This window comes from Prunus dulcis, chromosome 1 (assembly GCF_902201215.1).
Source record: "Prunus dulcis chromosome 1, ALMONDv2, whole genome shotgun sequence".
NCBI classification, from domain to species: Eukaryota; Viridiplantae; Streptophyta; class Magnoliopsida; order Rosales; family Rosaceae; genus Prunus; species Prunus dulcis.
In genome coordinates, this window is record NC_047650.1 from 5,267,821 (window position 1) to 5,284,912 (window position 17,092).

At 34.1% G+C, this 17,092-nt stretch overlaps 1 protein-coding gene across 1 annotated transcript; it reads right to left on the minus strand.

Moving 5' to 3' along the window:
* Positions 1-654: 654 nt before the first annotated feature.
* Positions 655-6,727, minus strand: LOC117633488. The gene is made up of 3 exons (XM_034367118.1): positions 6,562-6,727; positions 6,247-6,339; positions 655-830 (listed from the first exon to the last, which is right to left on the minus strand). The coding sequence occupies exons 1-3, from the start codon at positions 6,691-6,693 to the stop codon at positions 732-734; spliced, it is 324 nt and encodes a 107-aa protein (XP_034223009.1). The 5' UTR covers positions 6,694-6,727; the 3' UTR covers positions 655-731.
* Positions 6,728-17,092: the final 10,365 nt, after the last annotated feature.

A 17,092-nucleotide genomic window follows, 5' to 3' on the forward strand; every position in this document is an offset into this window, starting at 1 on the left:
ATGATGCATATCAATTAAAGGATATACGTTTAAGTGAAGCTACCTATATCCTTCGATTGGGACATTGTCTTCTTTATAAGCTTTCTTCTATAGTTTCTGTATTGTTTCATTAAGTTGAGTTTTTACAAAGCTAGTTAGTCGATATTATCATAAAGTTTTAGTTAATAAGTCATTAAGATAGGAAGGAAGCAGCAAAAGCAGGTAAACCTACTTTAAATAAAGGTACAAAATGAACCATAATCTGCAAGCTAGTTCTAGGATAGTACTACAGAGTTCATAAAGTTTCCTCATTCCTAGCTTAGAATAACTCTTTCTTATGCTTATCTCCCTCCTAAGATATAAAGTTAGGTATTGGATAATAATCGAATGGGAACACGAATCCATTTTACTTGGATATCGAATAAAAATTACTTGGTGTAATTTAGTTTGTTAAGTTTTTGACGTGGGACATCATATAATTCAATAGATTTAACACAAGATTTGTCTAGGTCGGTTGTCCCCATTAATCACAGACTCAAACCTCAAAAGTATCATCCATCAATATTTCAGCATTCAGCTGGTCCCATAATATATACCTTAATTGGCCAAAAATTCTGCATTAATTCCCAAAAACGAACTCTTGCAGCATTTTGGTGATGCTTATGGAAAGACTACTTGACTGATTCTATACATGCTTTGGTTACTATGCGTTTGAGCCTGATCCTTATACATGCATGTATATATTACCATGTTTAAGAAAACCCTCTTTGCCAATCGCGTTTGAGCTTCATCTTATGGGGTGTTGCCAACTTGCCTTCCCTGGCAAATAGAATGCTCCTTCTCATAATTACCTGTGAGTATGTATAGCAAATTGTAGCAAATCCTGACGGAGTTTGGAACCTTCACTTCTATTGTGTGCTGCAAAAAGGTTATAATCTACTAATAGCACCTCCATTATCCCCAAAAATGTTTATCTACTAATGAATAGATATCACCTCCCTCTGCAAACTCACCAACCAATATCTTGCTGACCTCCAGATTAGAGACCGCCCATCTGAGGGCCGGCGAGTTTGCCAACCACTGTTTGGGTCTCCCGGCCTAACAGAGAAATAGGAAGAGAGAAGGAGAAATAAAAAGAGGAAGAGAGAGAGAGATAGGGGTTAGGGGAGGGTGTCTGTGGCGAGTAATGGGACGTGCGGCTGGTTGGTTCTTGGTGGAACAGATGGTGGTCTTGGCGAATCAAGGATCCTAGGGGTGTATTAGGGATTTTAGTGGCAAATTTTATTTTATTTTTGGGTTACAGAGGGGGACTAAAGCCCCGACAAAAATTTTTTGTTGGGGTTGCTTATTAAATGTATTCTTTTCCATAAATATAAGCTATAAGGGCCGGCATTTTAGATTGAAAAACACCAAATACCGATCGAGGTTTTACTACATCTAAACCGACTGCAACATACAATTTATAAAACCGACAGCAATATACAGTTGTGATTTCGCATATCCAAATAATGCAGTATACCGCAAATCGCAATATAATTCAATTAATTATTAAACAAAATACTTATAATTATTTTATATTAACTAACAGAGACTAAGACTTCATCATTTAGATGACTTTTTTCTCTCTTCTTCTTCTTTTTCTTTTTTCTCTCTCTCTCTCTCTCTCTCTCTCTCTCTCGTCCTTTTCCTCTTTGTGAGACTCACTTAGGCTTTGAATTAGGGCTGGCAATGGGTCGTGTCGTGTCGGGTTCGTGTCGTGTCGGAATAATAAACGTGTCAAGAATGCTCAACCCGAACCCAACCCATTTAATAAACGTGTCGTGTCGGGTTCGGGTTGTCTTTTATCGTGCGGGTTTCGAGTCGTGTAACGGGTTCATAAATAATAACATGCATGTTACAAAACCCACAACCGAAAAAATTTAAATTAAAAAAAACAGAGAGAGTAGAGAAAATATAAGGAAAAGAAAGAAAAAAAAAGATAGAGAGATGAGAGAAGAGAGAAGGAAAAGAAAGAAAGAAAAATAGAGAGAGAGAGAGAGAGAGAGAGAGAGAGAGAGAGAGAGAGAGAGAGAAGATTGAAGGAAAGAAAGAAAGAGAAAAGAAAGATGAGAGAAAACTAAAGAGAAAGAAAAGAAAGAAAAAAAAAAAAAGGAGAGAAGAGGAAAGGAAAAGAGAGAAGAAGAAAAAAAGGGAGAAAGAAGAAAGAACGAAAAAAAAGGGAAAAAAAAAAAGAAGAGGAGAAGAGAGACCGAAAAGAAAGGAAAACACAAAAGAAAAAGAAACATTATAAATATCAAAATGTATACTATAAAATCACAAAATTGTTTGTAGCATGGTGGATAAGGTGTTTGAGAGAAATGAAGATGGTAGGAGTTCAAAACCCCTTGTGTGTGTTTTGAAATCTCCATTTGTCTTTATTTTTTAGTGGGTTAGCGGGTTGTACACGGGTTGACACGACCCGTGACACGACCCGCTTAATAAACGGGTTAGATAGGTATTATAGCGGGTTAGCGGGTTGACCCGAAACCCACCCGTTTATTAAACGGGTCAGAACGGGTTGACCCTAAATTGACCTGTTTTTTTATCGTGCGGGTTGAACCCGCTAATTTCTCGTGCGGGTTTCGAGTCGTGTATCGGGTCGTGTCCGAAATTGCCACCCCTACTTTGAATGTATTACTAATGAAGGGTATTCTCCGCCAATCTCTTGAAGTTCCCTCTATTGTTTTTTTCTTTTCTTAAATCTTAACCTTGAAGAAATATCATTTGAATATTTAGTGAATTAATATAACTTAATTAGTAAATAATTAAACTTTTATCTAGTAGGAACTTGAGTTTCAATTAGTATTGCAAACTCATCGATTGTGTTGGTAATTTTGTTAGGTTGTTATTAGTGGGTTAGCCGAGATAATCTCTAACTTGCAATCAACTATTTAGTTGATTAATTGTGGATTGTATTGGTTTTTAATAATAAAGTTCATTATTTCCGTATATGAGTTAAAGAATCATTGCCAATGATAGAAAGTTCTGCTTATTTCAGTAGTCTTTTTAAGCATGAGCATACTCTTTTTTTGTTGATAGAAAGTTCTGTAATGTTATGTTGTTCCCTATACCGACAATTGTGGTATACCACAATATGTCGATTGGTTCATGGTTCGTCTTTTTACCATATCGCAATATTATGTCGGTCGGTTCACAGTTTCATTGAAAAGTTGTGGTAACCAAACCACACCCCTATAAGTTATAGTCTAAACTATAGGGAAATGGGGATTCTCACACACACACACACACTACCAACTACCAAAGTGACATGAGAGTTTGAACCTAAGACAATTGATCTGCAAAGTGAAGGCTTTTTTCCACTACGCTAAACCTCATTAACTACTTTATGAAATGTTTGGATTCAAACAAAGGCACCCAAAACAAAAAGTGGAAAAGAAAAATCAAATTTCTTTTTAGTTTTCATTTTGTGTAACATACATTATTTCCTTCGACCATGCTAGGGGTGTACGTCAATTTGAAACAAATACAATTTCACCAATCCACATTTGGTATAGATTGGATTATGATTTTTGCAATCCAATCCGATCACACATTAGAGGTTCAAATCCAATTGATATTGGATTGGATTGGTTTGGATGATCGGTTTTCATAATGGAAAAATATATAAATGAAATATAAAACATTTATCGTCAAGTTTAATATAATCAAATATTTTAATAGACGTAAATGTAAAATATAAATGAAATGCTAGAGAAAATTATTTTGATTTTATAATATATTAAACATAACTCCATCAAATTACTTAAATTTTTTTAAACTTTATTAATAAATATGACTGAATTAGCATAATAAGCATGAAACTAACTAGATTGGATTGGATCCTCACAAGCAAATCCGTCATCCAATCCATCATGTTCGTTTTGGAAATTAGAGATCCAATCCAATTCGCCAAATCATTGAAACCAATTACAATTGGATTGGATTGATTGATTTGGGCGGATTGAATTGGATCTTGCACACCCCTACACCATCCTCTCACCACTCTTTCTTCGCCTTTTTCATTCCTCATTTCTCGCACATATTTCCCTCCCTCTCAGCGGCCGTCCTACATTTTGGATGCCCTGAGCGAACACCCTAATTGGCGCCTTCTACTTATATGTATATTTATGTGATTTTTTTTCTTCAGTAAGTTAAAAAAATATTACTCAAGTTTTTCTATCAGTCTTTTTCAATTTCCTAATTGATTCAACTAGGTTAATTGATTTAAGCTATATATAGTTTAAAAAATAATTGGGTCTTTATTGAGTTTACTCTTTTTAATTTTGAATTGAGTAATTGGGCAAGTTTTTTGTTTTCACAATTAGTGGGCTTTTATTGAGTTTCCTTTTTTTAATTTTCAATTGAATGATTAGGTAAGTTTTTTTAGATTTGCAATAGTTGGTTTAGACCTAACATAATATTTATATATTATATAATTTTTTTAAAATAATATAGATATGTATATGTAGGGTATTATATAAATCGAGTTCCCTCCCAATTTAGGGGCCTTAGGTGGCCGCCTTACCTACTTGTGCTCAAGGCTTCCCCTGCTCTCTCTAACACCATAATGAAACTATAAACCAAAGACAAATGTTACCAAAGGGGTCCTCCTTCCCAATCGGTTATTTCTCTTATGCATTTATAAGGGTCAATTATTGCAATGGTTCCTGAATTTGTACCGAGTTTTACTTTAGTCTCTCAATTCAGTTATTGAATTCTATAGTCCTCATACTTTTACTTGTGTTTTACCTTTACTAATTTACCCTAATTATAAAATAAATAGAAAAGTTGAAAGAATTTGACGGCAAAGACGAAAGTGAAGCACAGGTAAAAGGATAAAGGAAACAAACTTGGGATTTGGACAAAAGTTAGAATTTCTAAATTGACAAACACCAATTCCCGTGTTTGGATTATAAAAAATAAATAAAAAATAAAAAATATGGAAATTCCACGAGGAAAAAAAAATTTTGAAATTTGGAGGTGATAAATCCAAACTTTAAATTCTATCTAAATAGTTGTCATTTCTAAAATTTGAAGAGAATGGAAGAACAAATATAGGAACCAAAGTAAAACTCGGAACCATTAGACTCATAAAACTAGGTTGTTTAAATTTCCCCATCCGTTAGAGAGTGGAAGTACCAAGTACAAATAAGAAATTTCCAATAGTTGAAGACCAAAGTAGAACCCGGGTACAAATACAGGAACCATATAGACTCGTATATATAACATGTACAGTTTTCTACAATATTCAAGCATTTATTTTGTTCAGCATTAAAACATATAATCACTCCACACCATTTGCAAGGTTTTGCATAACTCAATGGGGACATATTACCATAGTACCCCCCTAGTCCAATCCAGTTAATAGAATCATCAATCAACTTGAATCAAATATGCAAATGGTTCGGGTTTCTTTCTAGTATTCTATCGTTATACGCAAGAAGAGTTCGATTCTAGCATCACTCAAGCAGGCAGACCAAGTGCCGGAAGTTTATGATGTACTTTTAATCTTTCTTTTTTTTTGTCGGATGGAATATATTTTTAATCTAGTTGTTTATGATTTCAAAAAATTAGAATCTCTCTGCATTTTTTATGCGATTTCCTTATTTCTCTGGTCTCACAGTCCTTTGATATTAGTGTCTTCTTTAACTTTTGTTGATATGGAGTACTTATGGCCATTAGATTAATGTGTGGCCATGATTGTTTTAAATGCAAAAAGAAAAAACTACAAATATAACAAAACAAATGCAAATGAGCCGACACGGATCTAGCTAGAGGAAAATGTATTGATTTGCAGAATAGTTGTCTCAGATTCGAACTCTTATAACACTTTGATATTTAATGTGACACAATCGAACGTATTCAAAAAAAAATAAATGCAGAGCAGCAAACTCTCTCTACATCATTGACGATCGATATACGACTAAATGAAGAGGTTGAGAAAGTCAACAAAGCACTTTCCAAGAAGTGTCTCAGTTGGCTGTGTAAAAAGCTATATCGCTATAGCTTAGAATCAAATATGAGGTTGCACCCTGGATTTGATGTTTTATTCGTTTCTCATCCAAAGTGATTTGTAAAAGAAGTCAGAAAAGCATATATATTTGAAAGAAGAAACATGAATGATGCAAAAAAGCTAGGACCTTTTAACATATCATTTCCATTCATATATTCATTTATTCTTGACACATATTGCAAAAAAAAAAAAAAAAAGAAAGATAGAAAACCTACCTTACCTTGTCGAAGAATCCAAAGAAGGAAGCTTCCAAGAAAGTTTGCAGCTCCAGAAAGGAAATTGACGAAGTTGCCTAATGGAATCTGGGCCTGCCGGGAAAATGCAGAGAAGGATGATCAGATATATATACTTGAATAAGCATATCTTTGATACCAGATGTCGATAAAGAAGAAGAAGAGCAAAACTTTGACGCAGCAAAAAAGTTTATTTATATTATGTGAAAAAGAGAGCATCAAACTTGTAATGGGAGAGCATATCTTCAGTTCAGGAGAGAATATATATGACTGCAAAACGCGTTGATTCGTACATACATGGACTAAGTAATTCTCTTTATCCTTATTTGGAGAAACTGTGATGATTCCATATGGAACAATGGTAATGTAACTTCCACTAGCTTCTATAAGGATGACATATGTGTGCTTCAAATTGAATGGCAGCTTCATTTAGACTCAGACGAGTAATTTCGAGGAAATTGCGCATGACTTGTCCCACCCTTTTCATTATTGGAATCCCAAACCTCTCCTTATTATTTTATTTTTGCCTGAATTTGTATATAATACTCATATATTTTTGAAAAATACTTTCATTTTTTAGGGTTCGTTGGGGACTACTTTTTTAGGAAGCACTTATGTTCATAATCGCTTCTAGCAAAAGTACTTTTATTATAAAAACATCAAAATTTTCCTAAGAAATCCGAGTGCTTCCTGAAAAGGCACTCGTAGTGTTTCTTGAAAAAAAAACACTTGTAGTGCTTCTTCAAAAAACACTTGCTGTGCTGCCTCAAGAATCACATATTAATAGTTCTCCAGAAAGTGCTTCTATGACTCATAAGCATTTCTATATTTTCAACCAAACGTTTCGATTGTAAGCACTTTTTATTGTCAAAAACGCTTTTAGCTCTTCCAAAAACACTCACAAATAAATTATTATGTACTTCTCAATATGGGAAAACACTCTTTTTTTTTTCTTCTTAAAAGCAGGCATATTATATATGGATCCGCCGTATCCTCTACCCTAATTTTCTCTACTATGATCTACTTCACTTTTATTCTCCACCTAACACGTCATTAAAATTTAATCTAACGAATTTAAATTGGAACCATCTTCCTTAAAATAAAAATTCAATTTACTCCTAATTAAAATGAAAAAAAAAACCCTAACTTGACTAACGCCTAAACTTAACGGCTGTAGCAGTTTTTTTTTTTTTTTTTTCCCCTCTTCTTCTTCCTTCCCTGCACGTCTCCCCCCAACCCCAAATCTTATCGCTCATCATTCTTTTCTGTCTCCAATCTTAGAACACGAAAACATTATTACCAAGAAGAGTATGAACATAATAAGAATCATCTGAGTCCTTTTTTTTTTTTGGTTCTCCTTCTTCCTGCATCACGTTCTCTTTTGCTTCCTATGTCTGCAACCACCCTCATCAAACAATGGATATGGGAAGGGAAGTTTTTTTTTTTTTTTTTGGTTCATTTGATAGGGAAGTTTCAATCTTGCTTTTGATTAATTTATAAACAAATTCATATACCAATTTCGTATTCTTATTTATATCACTGCTTCTGATCATCAATCTTTTTTATCTTTCTTCCTAAGTCTGCAACCACCATCATCAAACAATGAATATGGATTTATTTATTTATTTTTTTCTTCTTTTGATATGGGAAAGAGAAGAGGGATTATGATTACAGAGGTTTTTGGGAAAAGAAATCTCAGTAAGAGGCAAGATTTTTGACGGAAGAAAAGGAAAAAATAAGAGAAGAAAGACAGCATGTGATGCAGGAAGAAGGAGAAGATTAAAAAAGACTCAGGAAGGCTAACTTTCCCGTTAGTTGGATTAGGGAGTTTTTTTTTAAAATTTTTTTTCATAAAATTAGGAGTAAATGAGTTTTTTTTTTATGTTTAGTATGATGTGTTAGCTTTTAAGTCCCATAGATTAAATTTTAATGAGGAGACATGTGGAGAACAAAAGTCATGCATATCATAGCAGAGAAAATCAAAGCAGATGATCCGGATCCCATTGCATATTAGGGAACCATTTAATTTTCTATTTTTAGTTTTTCATTTTCACTTTTCTTGGGACCTCTAGATCTAAAATTCACCAAAAAAGCCATCCAATTCCAACAAATTCATCGGGAAATATTACGAATTCTTTGCAACATGCACTTTCATTCTACGATCTCAAATTCATAATTTTACTCCAAAACATTTCATTTTCAAGTTCCACACAAAACTGAAATAAGTTACCAAACAGATTTTCAATTTTCAATTTTTGAAAATTGAAAACTAAACTGAAACGGGTTAATTTTCAATTTTCAATTTTACCCCACATTTCGTTCTCCCTTATAAAAACATAATGAAGAACTTACACTTGGTGGAGTGCAGTATGAGTGCTAACAACTCCAAAAATTGTATGTAACTTTTTGTTAATTATATATATATATATATGCAGTTCCGATCTTTTGGACTACATGGGTCCAAGAGATTTGTGATCACTTACCGTTGGATGTAAATTCAACGGTTCACTCACTCTTGCACTCATTTTAAGAAACTTTTTTGAATCATTTGATTAATATCCAAATGTAGATGACCACAACATCTTAGACTCCTGTGATCCAAGAGATCGAAACTGTACATACCACAACATCTTAGACTCCTGTGATCCAAGAAATTGAAACTATACATATATATATATATATGAACGATTTATGAAATATGCTCTCATTAGTATAATGGAACTACAACCTTCGGAACGCTAACCATTGACTTGAAAAAGCTGAAAGACAATAATAATTAAAGGTGATATTATCCTTTACAACCAAACCAGATCATCATAACTCGACATCCAAATTCCAATCCAGGTAGTTATGTCCTACCTGTAGCTAGAAAAGAGTCGGCTAATTATAGCACGTATCATGCAAACGGTCCCCGGGGGGTAGGGTAGGGGACCCTATATGTAAGAGATTGATTGATATTTCACTTTAAACAAAGGGCTTTTGGATAGATAAGCAAAACCAAACAACTCCATATAGTCTCTGTTGTCATCCGGCCGAAAGCATGCGTATTATGCATGCATGTTTAAAGCTTTTCTTTTGTTGTTTTCCTCGATTTTGTTTGTGCATGACTGTCAGAGCATATAACAAGTTCATTTTTTCGGACGCTATATGAGTGCTTTATGGATCCTCTTTATGTTTTTCAGTTCGGGTGAGTTAGGTCTTTAAGATGTAAAATTATTTTTACTTATTATCTTGCAGTAGTTGTATTTTATGTTTTGCAAGAATCCTTTATGAGGATATATTCTTTGTAATGCCCTTTTATTAATGGAATTTGATGTGATTATTAAAAAAAAGAGTGGAAAATGAATAATGAAGTTCTTTCGGTGTATATTGGTTTTATTTTTCATGAAAGTTGACAATTAAGTCGCGCCACATATATGACAGATATTTAAAAATGAATATGAAGTATTCAATACACACGCTATCAGTGTCTCTATTCTAAGCAAGTAGGGGAAAAGGAAAAAATAAAAATAATGTCACTGAAATTTCTTGGTAATTAACATGCTAATGACATATGCATATATTATATGTATAGTGGTGTGGCATTTTTCTACACGTTAACATACTTGGAAATCTTCACAGAATAATTAACTAGTTTTAGGGTTACCAATACTTGACAAGGGGGCACAAATAGGGTTTAGGAATGAATTCGATGAGTATTAAGACCATTGACACAATTAATATTAAATAAGTGAGTAGCAAGGAAGTGTCACCCTTAAGATGTGGGACAAGAAGTCAGTAGTTTCCCTGACAAATCTGGATCAACATTATTATGGCTCTCATTATCTAGAATGAAAGTTTTTTCTTGCGTGGTCCATGGGCACCCCCAAGACCCCGGCACCCACTTATGCATATGCTTCTTTCTTTTCTATGAATCTACTTGATGATTATTTGCATGCAGGCCAGGGAAAGAGTGTTAGCCACACAATATTGTTTTCTACTTTTCCACACAAAAACTCGTGAAGATATGGACCATATGGCATAAACAGAAAGCCGTGGTACGTACCCACTGGACCTGCATGTGCACCGCCTAATTGATTAAGATTTTAGAAGAAGCTGGTGCCAGTCAGCTTTGCTGCTGTTATCAATTAAAATCTACCTTCTTGTGGTTCAAAGTTTCAACAGAATAATTAGAAAACACGGCATTGTTTTAGATTGAAACTTTTCCCCTAAAATTCGTTAGGTTTACCTACTTTCGAACTACAAGAAAAAACCCTTTCCGCGACCAACTAAGTTTTGGTCCCCCAAACAGTTTTTGAGTGACAAAACTAAGCTTGATACCTTTTTTCTTTTTCTCATCTCAAAACTTTCACAAAATAAGACGGAATGAAATAATATAGAATATCCTAGGGCGAGGAAATGATATAGAGTAATCTCCATTTCGTTTAAGGTTATCCATTTCAATACGACAATTAAAAGCCAACAGTCCAAAGTTAAGTGGCATGATGCCATGAACATTGAGTGATCTCTGATATTCAAACTCCAATACATGGTGCTTCCAGTAAGTCATTATCTAAGAAGACAACGTGGAGCAGTATTCTAATAAATAAATAAATAAAGGTTAGGTTGACCAAAAATACAAAAAGCTGGCCGACTCCATGTACAACCACGTGTCCAACACATGTTAATGTTGCTTTGTGTTACCAGAAGGTGTCAGACCAACGAGCCTTGAGGTCAAGTCAAAGTCCACACATGAGAATTTTTGTCAAGACCAGAAGGGAAGAAAACGGGATATAAAGATAAGATCAGTAATATTATAGACCCACACTATGGTAAACAATTTTATAGATATAGGGATGGGGTTTTTTCTAAACTACACATTTAATGTCTCACGGTGTTGTAAGTTGTAACCTTCGACCAAACAACAAAGCTTAAATAATTCTAAAATAAAATCAATCGAGATGTCAAATGTAAATGTTAAATTTGAAATTGATGGCTTTTAAAAAAATTTAACTTCATCCAAAATATCAAATATCAAATTATTTTATTATATTTTAAAAAACAAATGGGCCCATATGATGCATAAAGTTTTAAAAAATAGTAAATGATAGTAGGGTTCATGACTAAAATAATATTTAACATCAAACTTTTTGATATGTTATTTTTGACATCTCTCTCTTTCAGCCTTCAAATTCATGTAGGATTTGACTATTCTGGTGGAGCAATTTTAACTTTCAATTTTTGTCATTTCATGTCCATGTGGTAATTTGACATATTGATTAGAGATGCTCTAAGCCCTTGCTAGGTTTCTCTACTTCGACCAACAACTATATTTTGTCGTCTCTTATTTCAATTTGTGATTCCACGATAAGATTGTTACTTTTAGGTACAAAATCACTTTTTAAGAAAAAATAGAGGTTTTAATTTTAACTCTCGAATTTTGAATTAAAAAAATTCTAAAGTTAAAACTTTAAAATCTACCCTAACTTGAGAGTTAAAAACTTAGAATTTAAGTAAGAAATATGTACCCGCCTACCGGTGAGAGGAAAAAAATCAAACAGTTACATTTAGATAAGAATATGACATCAAGTAATTTTGTTTGCCTTTTGCTTTTATCATCTTGCTTACTAAATTGGCATAGACTATCGAATTCAGCTGGGACATTTTTATCGATAATGTTAGAACTTGCTGTCATGATTTAAACCTTTTTATTTTTTCTGTGTCTTGATCTTAGCTTTGTGACATAGATCTTGCACCAATTCATCACGACCTTGGCACAAATTTGTCTAAGCCCCACGCGGCAGAACCATCTATAGAAGAGTGGTTGAGCTGCTTCTCTTAACAACTATGACTGGCCACCACAAAATTATACCAACAAAACATTATCAAACTCTAAAACCATCGTAAATGTGTAAGTGTGTTTGTGTTCAAATGCTTAAGAAATCTTAAAAGGAAAACTAGGCTAGATTTAGGAGGGAATGTGTAAGCTCCAAGCAGCTTGAAACTTAAAACAATTCCAGGTCATGCTTAACACATAATTTCCCAGCTTACTTTGGGCTTAATATGTCACACCCCGGACCGGCTCCGCCGTAGCAGGATATTGTCCGCTTTGGGCCTGGCTACATTCTCACCAGCCCGCACGGTTTTGTTTCAGGGAGCTCACGAAGCAACTTCCCAAGGTGGTCACCCATCCTGGGATTGCTCCAGCCTCCAACTCGCTTAACTTCGGAGTTCCTACGAACCCGAAGCCAGTGAGCTCCCAAAAGGCCTCCCACTATATTGATGCGAGGTGTGCCATATAAGGCACATCACCCCCTCTCCGTTTGGTCGATGTGGGATCTCACATAATATTACAAAGGCAAAAAGTTACTTTTAGTCTACTTCAACGAGTTTTCCACTTTGGTCACCGTGCTTTCAATGCTGGTAATTTGATCCTTATAGTTTGATATCCGTCGCAAGTTAAGGACATCCAAATTTCTGTTCAGTTTCGTGACGGAATAAGCATGTATTATTTTGGACAGAATTGAATGAAAATTTGGACGTACGTGTCCTTGAATTGATATCAAACTATAAGGGTCAAATTGCTAAAATTGAAACCACAAGAACTAAAGTGAAAAATTCGACAAAGTACATGGACCAAAAATAATTTTTTTCCCCATTACAAAACAACTAGACAACAACACTGAAAATTCTATAAGGAAACTCACATCCCTTCCTTGATATTCAAGCCAAGGCACTTAGGCCCCATTAGGTTCATGAGAAAGGAGACTTGGGGATGGAAAATCAATTGCTTTCCCATATTTGGTAAGTCAAGGCATATGAAATCGTTGCCATGGGAAAGTAGGGGGAAGGTGAAGCCATCCTCCCAACTTAGGTTTTGTTTTCCCTCCAAAGTTTGGAAAAATGAGCCAATATTAAATAAATATTTTTCATGACCATTTTGTCCCCATTAACAATTTAGAATTACAATATATTATTAAATGCATTCTTTTTTATTTGATTTAATATGGGTATAATTGAAAATTAATACACACTTCGTTTTCCATTCCTACTTAAAACAAACATAGGAAATGAAATAAAGTGAGTGCTAGCAACCTTCTCTCTAACCTTCTTTTTGGACCTTCTCCATTCTTCTCATGACAAGTGTCATTTTTATTAAACTAAAAACAATGTCATTAATGCATCACACAAACTAGTTTTTGTTTTCCAAATTTACCCTTATTAAATGTATTAATTTTTTTTTATAACTTTCTTACCACCTTGTTAAAAATTAAATAAGAAAATAAAAACTAAAGTTTTTTTTTAATTTTTAATTTTTCCAAAGAGAATGCGCGTTTTGTTAAAAACAAAATAAAGATGATAACAATGTCATGAAACAAACTTTATGTTTATATTTTTAAAATATGACGTTTTTCTTATTATTATTATTATTATTTTTTATTTTTTTAACAATGTACTAAAGAAGTTATAACAAAATTTGAATAAATTGAAGGAAATATAAAAGCCAATACATTTTAAAAGGGTAAACTTGGAAAACAAAAATTAAATTGTGTGATGCATTAATATCATTGTTTTAAGTGTATAGAAAATGACACTTGTCATAAAGAGAAAGGAGAAGGTCCAAAAGAGAAGGTTAGAGAAAAGGTTGCTAGCATTCCTCAAAGTGATATCTCTCAGTTACTTTCTCAGTATTACCAAACGTGGGAAAGGAATCTTCCATTTCTTATCCCTTGAAAAATGACATGGAAAATAATTTCCTCACAAATTCATTCAGTGAACCAAATGTGAAAAGTGAGTTAAAAAAGTCCTCCCTAGTACCTACAAAAGCATATTTTATGCCTCAAATTTCCAAGGTTTGGCTTGAACTGAAAGCAAGGGATTCGTAGAATGTACAAGAAATTTCCTCTTTTTCTGTTTTTCAAAAAGCCAAAGTATCATTTAAATGCTTTTGACAAACCAAAGCGATAAGTATTCTGTCAATTTTCAATGGCTTGTTTGAATGCTCAAATGCAATCTCCATGATTTAATGCAATCTTTATAAAAGTTACTGTTGCCTTTTCCCTTTGTCAAAAGCTGACAGTATATCTGAAAACTACAAGAAAAGTAATTAAATACTGATTATCAACTATTAAAGAATTTGATTGAGAAAAATTTATTATCAAAGCCTTTGCGATATTCCATGCTTGAAGTACAAGAACTTTGGGTAAGGAATGTTTTGCGTTTGCTTCTTTGAAAAAATACTCAAGGTTCATGAATTCATGTCTAAACCTCTATTTCTTATTCACCCCAAAAATAAATAAATCAAAGTTCTCTAAATTCAAGATTGAAGCCATGAACCTTCTGCAGTCTTTTGTTTTTTTTGTCATTCGCTAAGAAAGAGGAGAAAGAATTATATTAATTTGCCTTAAGATTGTCTTTTACTTGAATCGAGCTTGAGTGCACTTTATGAGAGGAAGAATTTAACTAACTTTTTCACTGTAGTGCCATGCGTGAAGGCTGTAGAGAGCGTAGACCATGCTATGCCACACAATGGGTTTTTGACATGTTCTATCTAGTCATTTATTAAAGCCAATGCCATCAAATTTAGGCACTGGGGTCCAATTTGGGCCCACAGACGATTTGGGCCAAAGAACTGCACCACAAAACTTTTTTTCTCTCGCGTAGTTACTACAACCATTGCCCACATCCCAGATATCACGAGACTCTTGTTTTTGACTTTTGTAATTTACTTCATAAATTAAAGGGTTAATTGTTTTATTAGTCTCTAAATTTAAACCTGATTTGTATTTGAGCTCATAAATTTTCAAAATCGTTTTCGTGGTCCTTTAACTTCACTTTCGTTAGGACAAACAGTCATGCAGTCAATTTTGTTAACTTTTTCTGTTAAATGCAGGGGCAAAATGGTATATTTATATATATATTTTTTAAATGAGTAAAAAATCATATCTTTAAAATAAAAATAAAAGAAAATCAAATAAAAAATCAACCAAAAAAAAAGAAAAATCAAGTTTGGGAGGAGTTGAAATTGGGATAGAGAGAGAGGAGAGAGTTCAATTTTAATTTTTTTATTCATATTTTTATCAATTTAATACAAAAATATAATTTTGCCCCTGCATTTAACAGAAAAGTTAACAAAATTGACGGCATGATCATTTGTCCTAATGAAACTGAAGTTAAAGGGCCACTAGAGCGATTTTGAAAATTGAGGGACTCGAATGCAAATCGAATCTAAATTCAGGAACTAATAAAACGATTATTCCTAAACTAAAGTTGAATAAATATTTGAAATATATTACTTCCTATTGCCAATTGGTTTCAGGGATACTCGGATTCTATTGGATCGGGTTAGCATCAGGCAAACTCTCCATTTTCTTTTTTCCTTTGTTGGGTAAACAAACACCAGCAAGATAAAGAAAAGAGCAGTTTTCAACATTGAAAACACAAGTCAATACATGCAGCCCAGCACACGAACTAAACTTTTTTCTGTTTCTTTTTATGCTTATAGCAAGACTTAATGTAGGTTCTGCCACTCATTCATTCCGCCACGATGCCATTTGAGATGCTAGAGCTTATGAGCACACACGTACAACATTTCGATAAAACAAGCAACTAGATCGGTAGCTAAGCCCTGCTCCAGAACATAGAAGCATTCTTAGTTCTGCTAATGCTACCATTATAGAATCTTGATGCTGGTAAATGGTAATGTAAAAAATGTTGCACGATCATGTGAGCCATATGAGTATCCTTAGTTCTGGTAAATATCAGAACCGGACTCCCATCATCTTGCAGCTTCATCTGCAATCTCCAGTGACAGAAAATGATACTTCTAAACATTTGCTCTTCCACCGGCATGAAATCCATCACCGTAGTCGCAGGGGAAATGGCACCACCACATGCTACAAACGTTGATTCTGCACAGGAGAGATGGCACTTGTTTAACTCTCTTGCATGCAGAACTGGAAGAGGAAAGCACTGCATGAATATTGCAGCAACGAGTAAAACATTACACTCAAAACTTGTGTGGGTTGAGATTTTTCTCTTTCTGTGCTCTACATATATATATAGAAAGAAAGATCTTTTCTAGACAAGGTAAAGCTAAGTTAAAAAACAAAAGCCTTTTTAGTAATTGGTTGCTTTTTCTTTGCTTTTGGCTTTGCTTTCGATAGTTGTTTTCCATTTCTCAATCATTTTTTCTAACCTTTGTCAATGGTGCGGCCCTCATCACATCATCGTTGAAAATGAGTAGCAACATGATTATTGTTTTAACTCCACTGACAGCGGTGGAAATGCAACAATAATGCAACAATAATGATTCAGAATTCTAACCTTAGACACAGAACTAGGACCTTTTGGTTGGGCCAATGCAAGCTTTTAGCCTGCCCATTAGTGATGCACATCTCTTCATACAAAAATGAATCTTCCTTTCTGCTTAGGGAGACTCTAGAGAACCTAACTGCACCAGCAAGATCAGTCCGGCATCTATTTTGATTCACTTGGGTGGTCCAGTGGTAAACATTAAAAACAGTTCATTTCAAATATAATCATATGCATTTCGCCTCAAAATTGGTTGCTATGCCGTTTTCTGGACACACCTATTTTAATCTTTTTCTTTTCTAATTTTGCTGCCCCTGTTCGCTCCATACCGAAAATGGAAGGCAACAAAAAAGATTCTCATACGCCAGTCCTCCCCTAATTAGCCATTAACAAGATGATGAGAACAAATATCATGCTAGTGAATCTTGAAGAACCGAAAACGAATGTCAATCTCAATTTGCCCCATGGAACTCAAATTTTCTCACTTAACGCTCTAGAACCTTACTTCATGTCCCGCTTTGTCTTATTTCGTCAA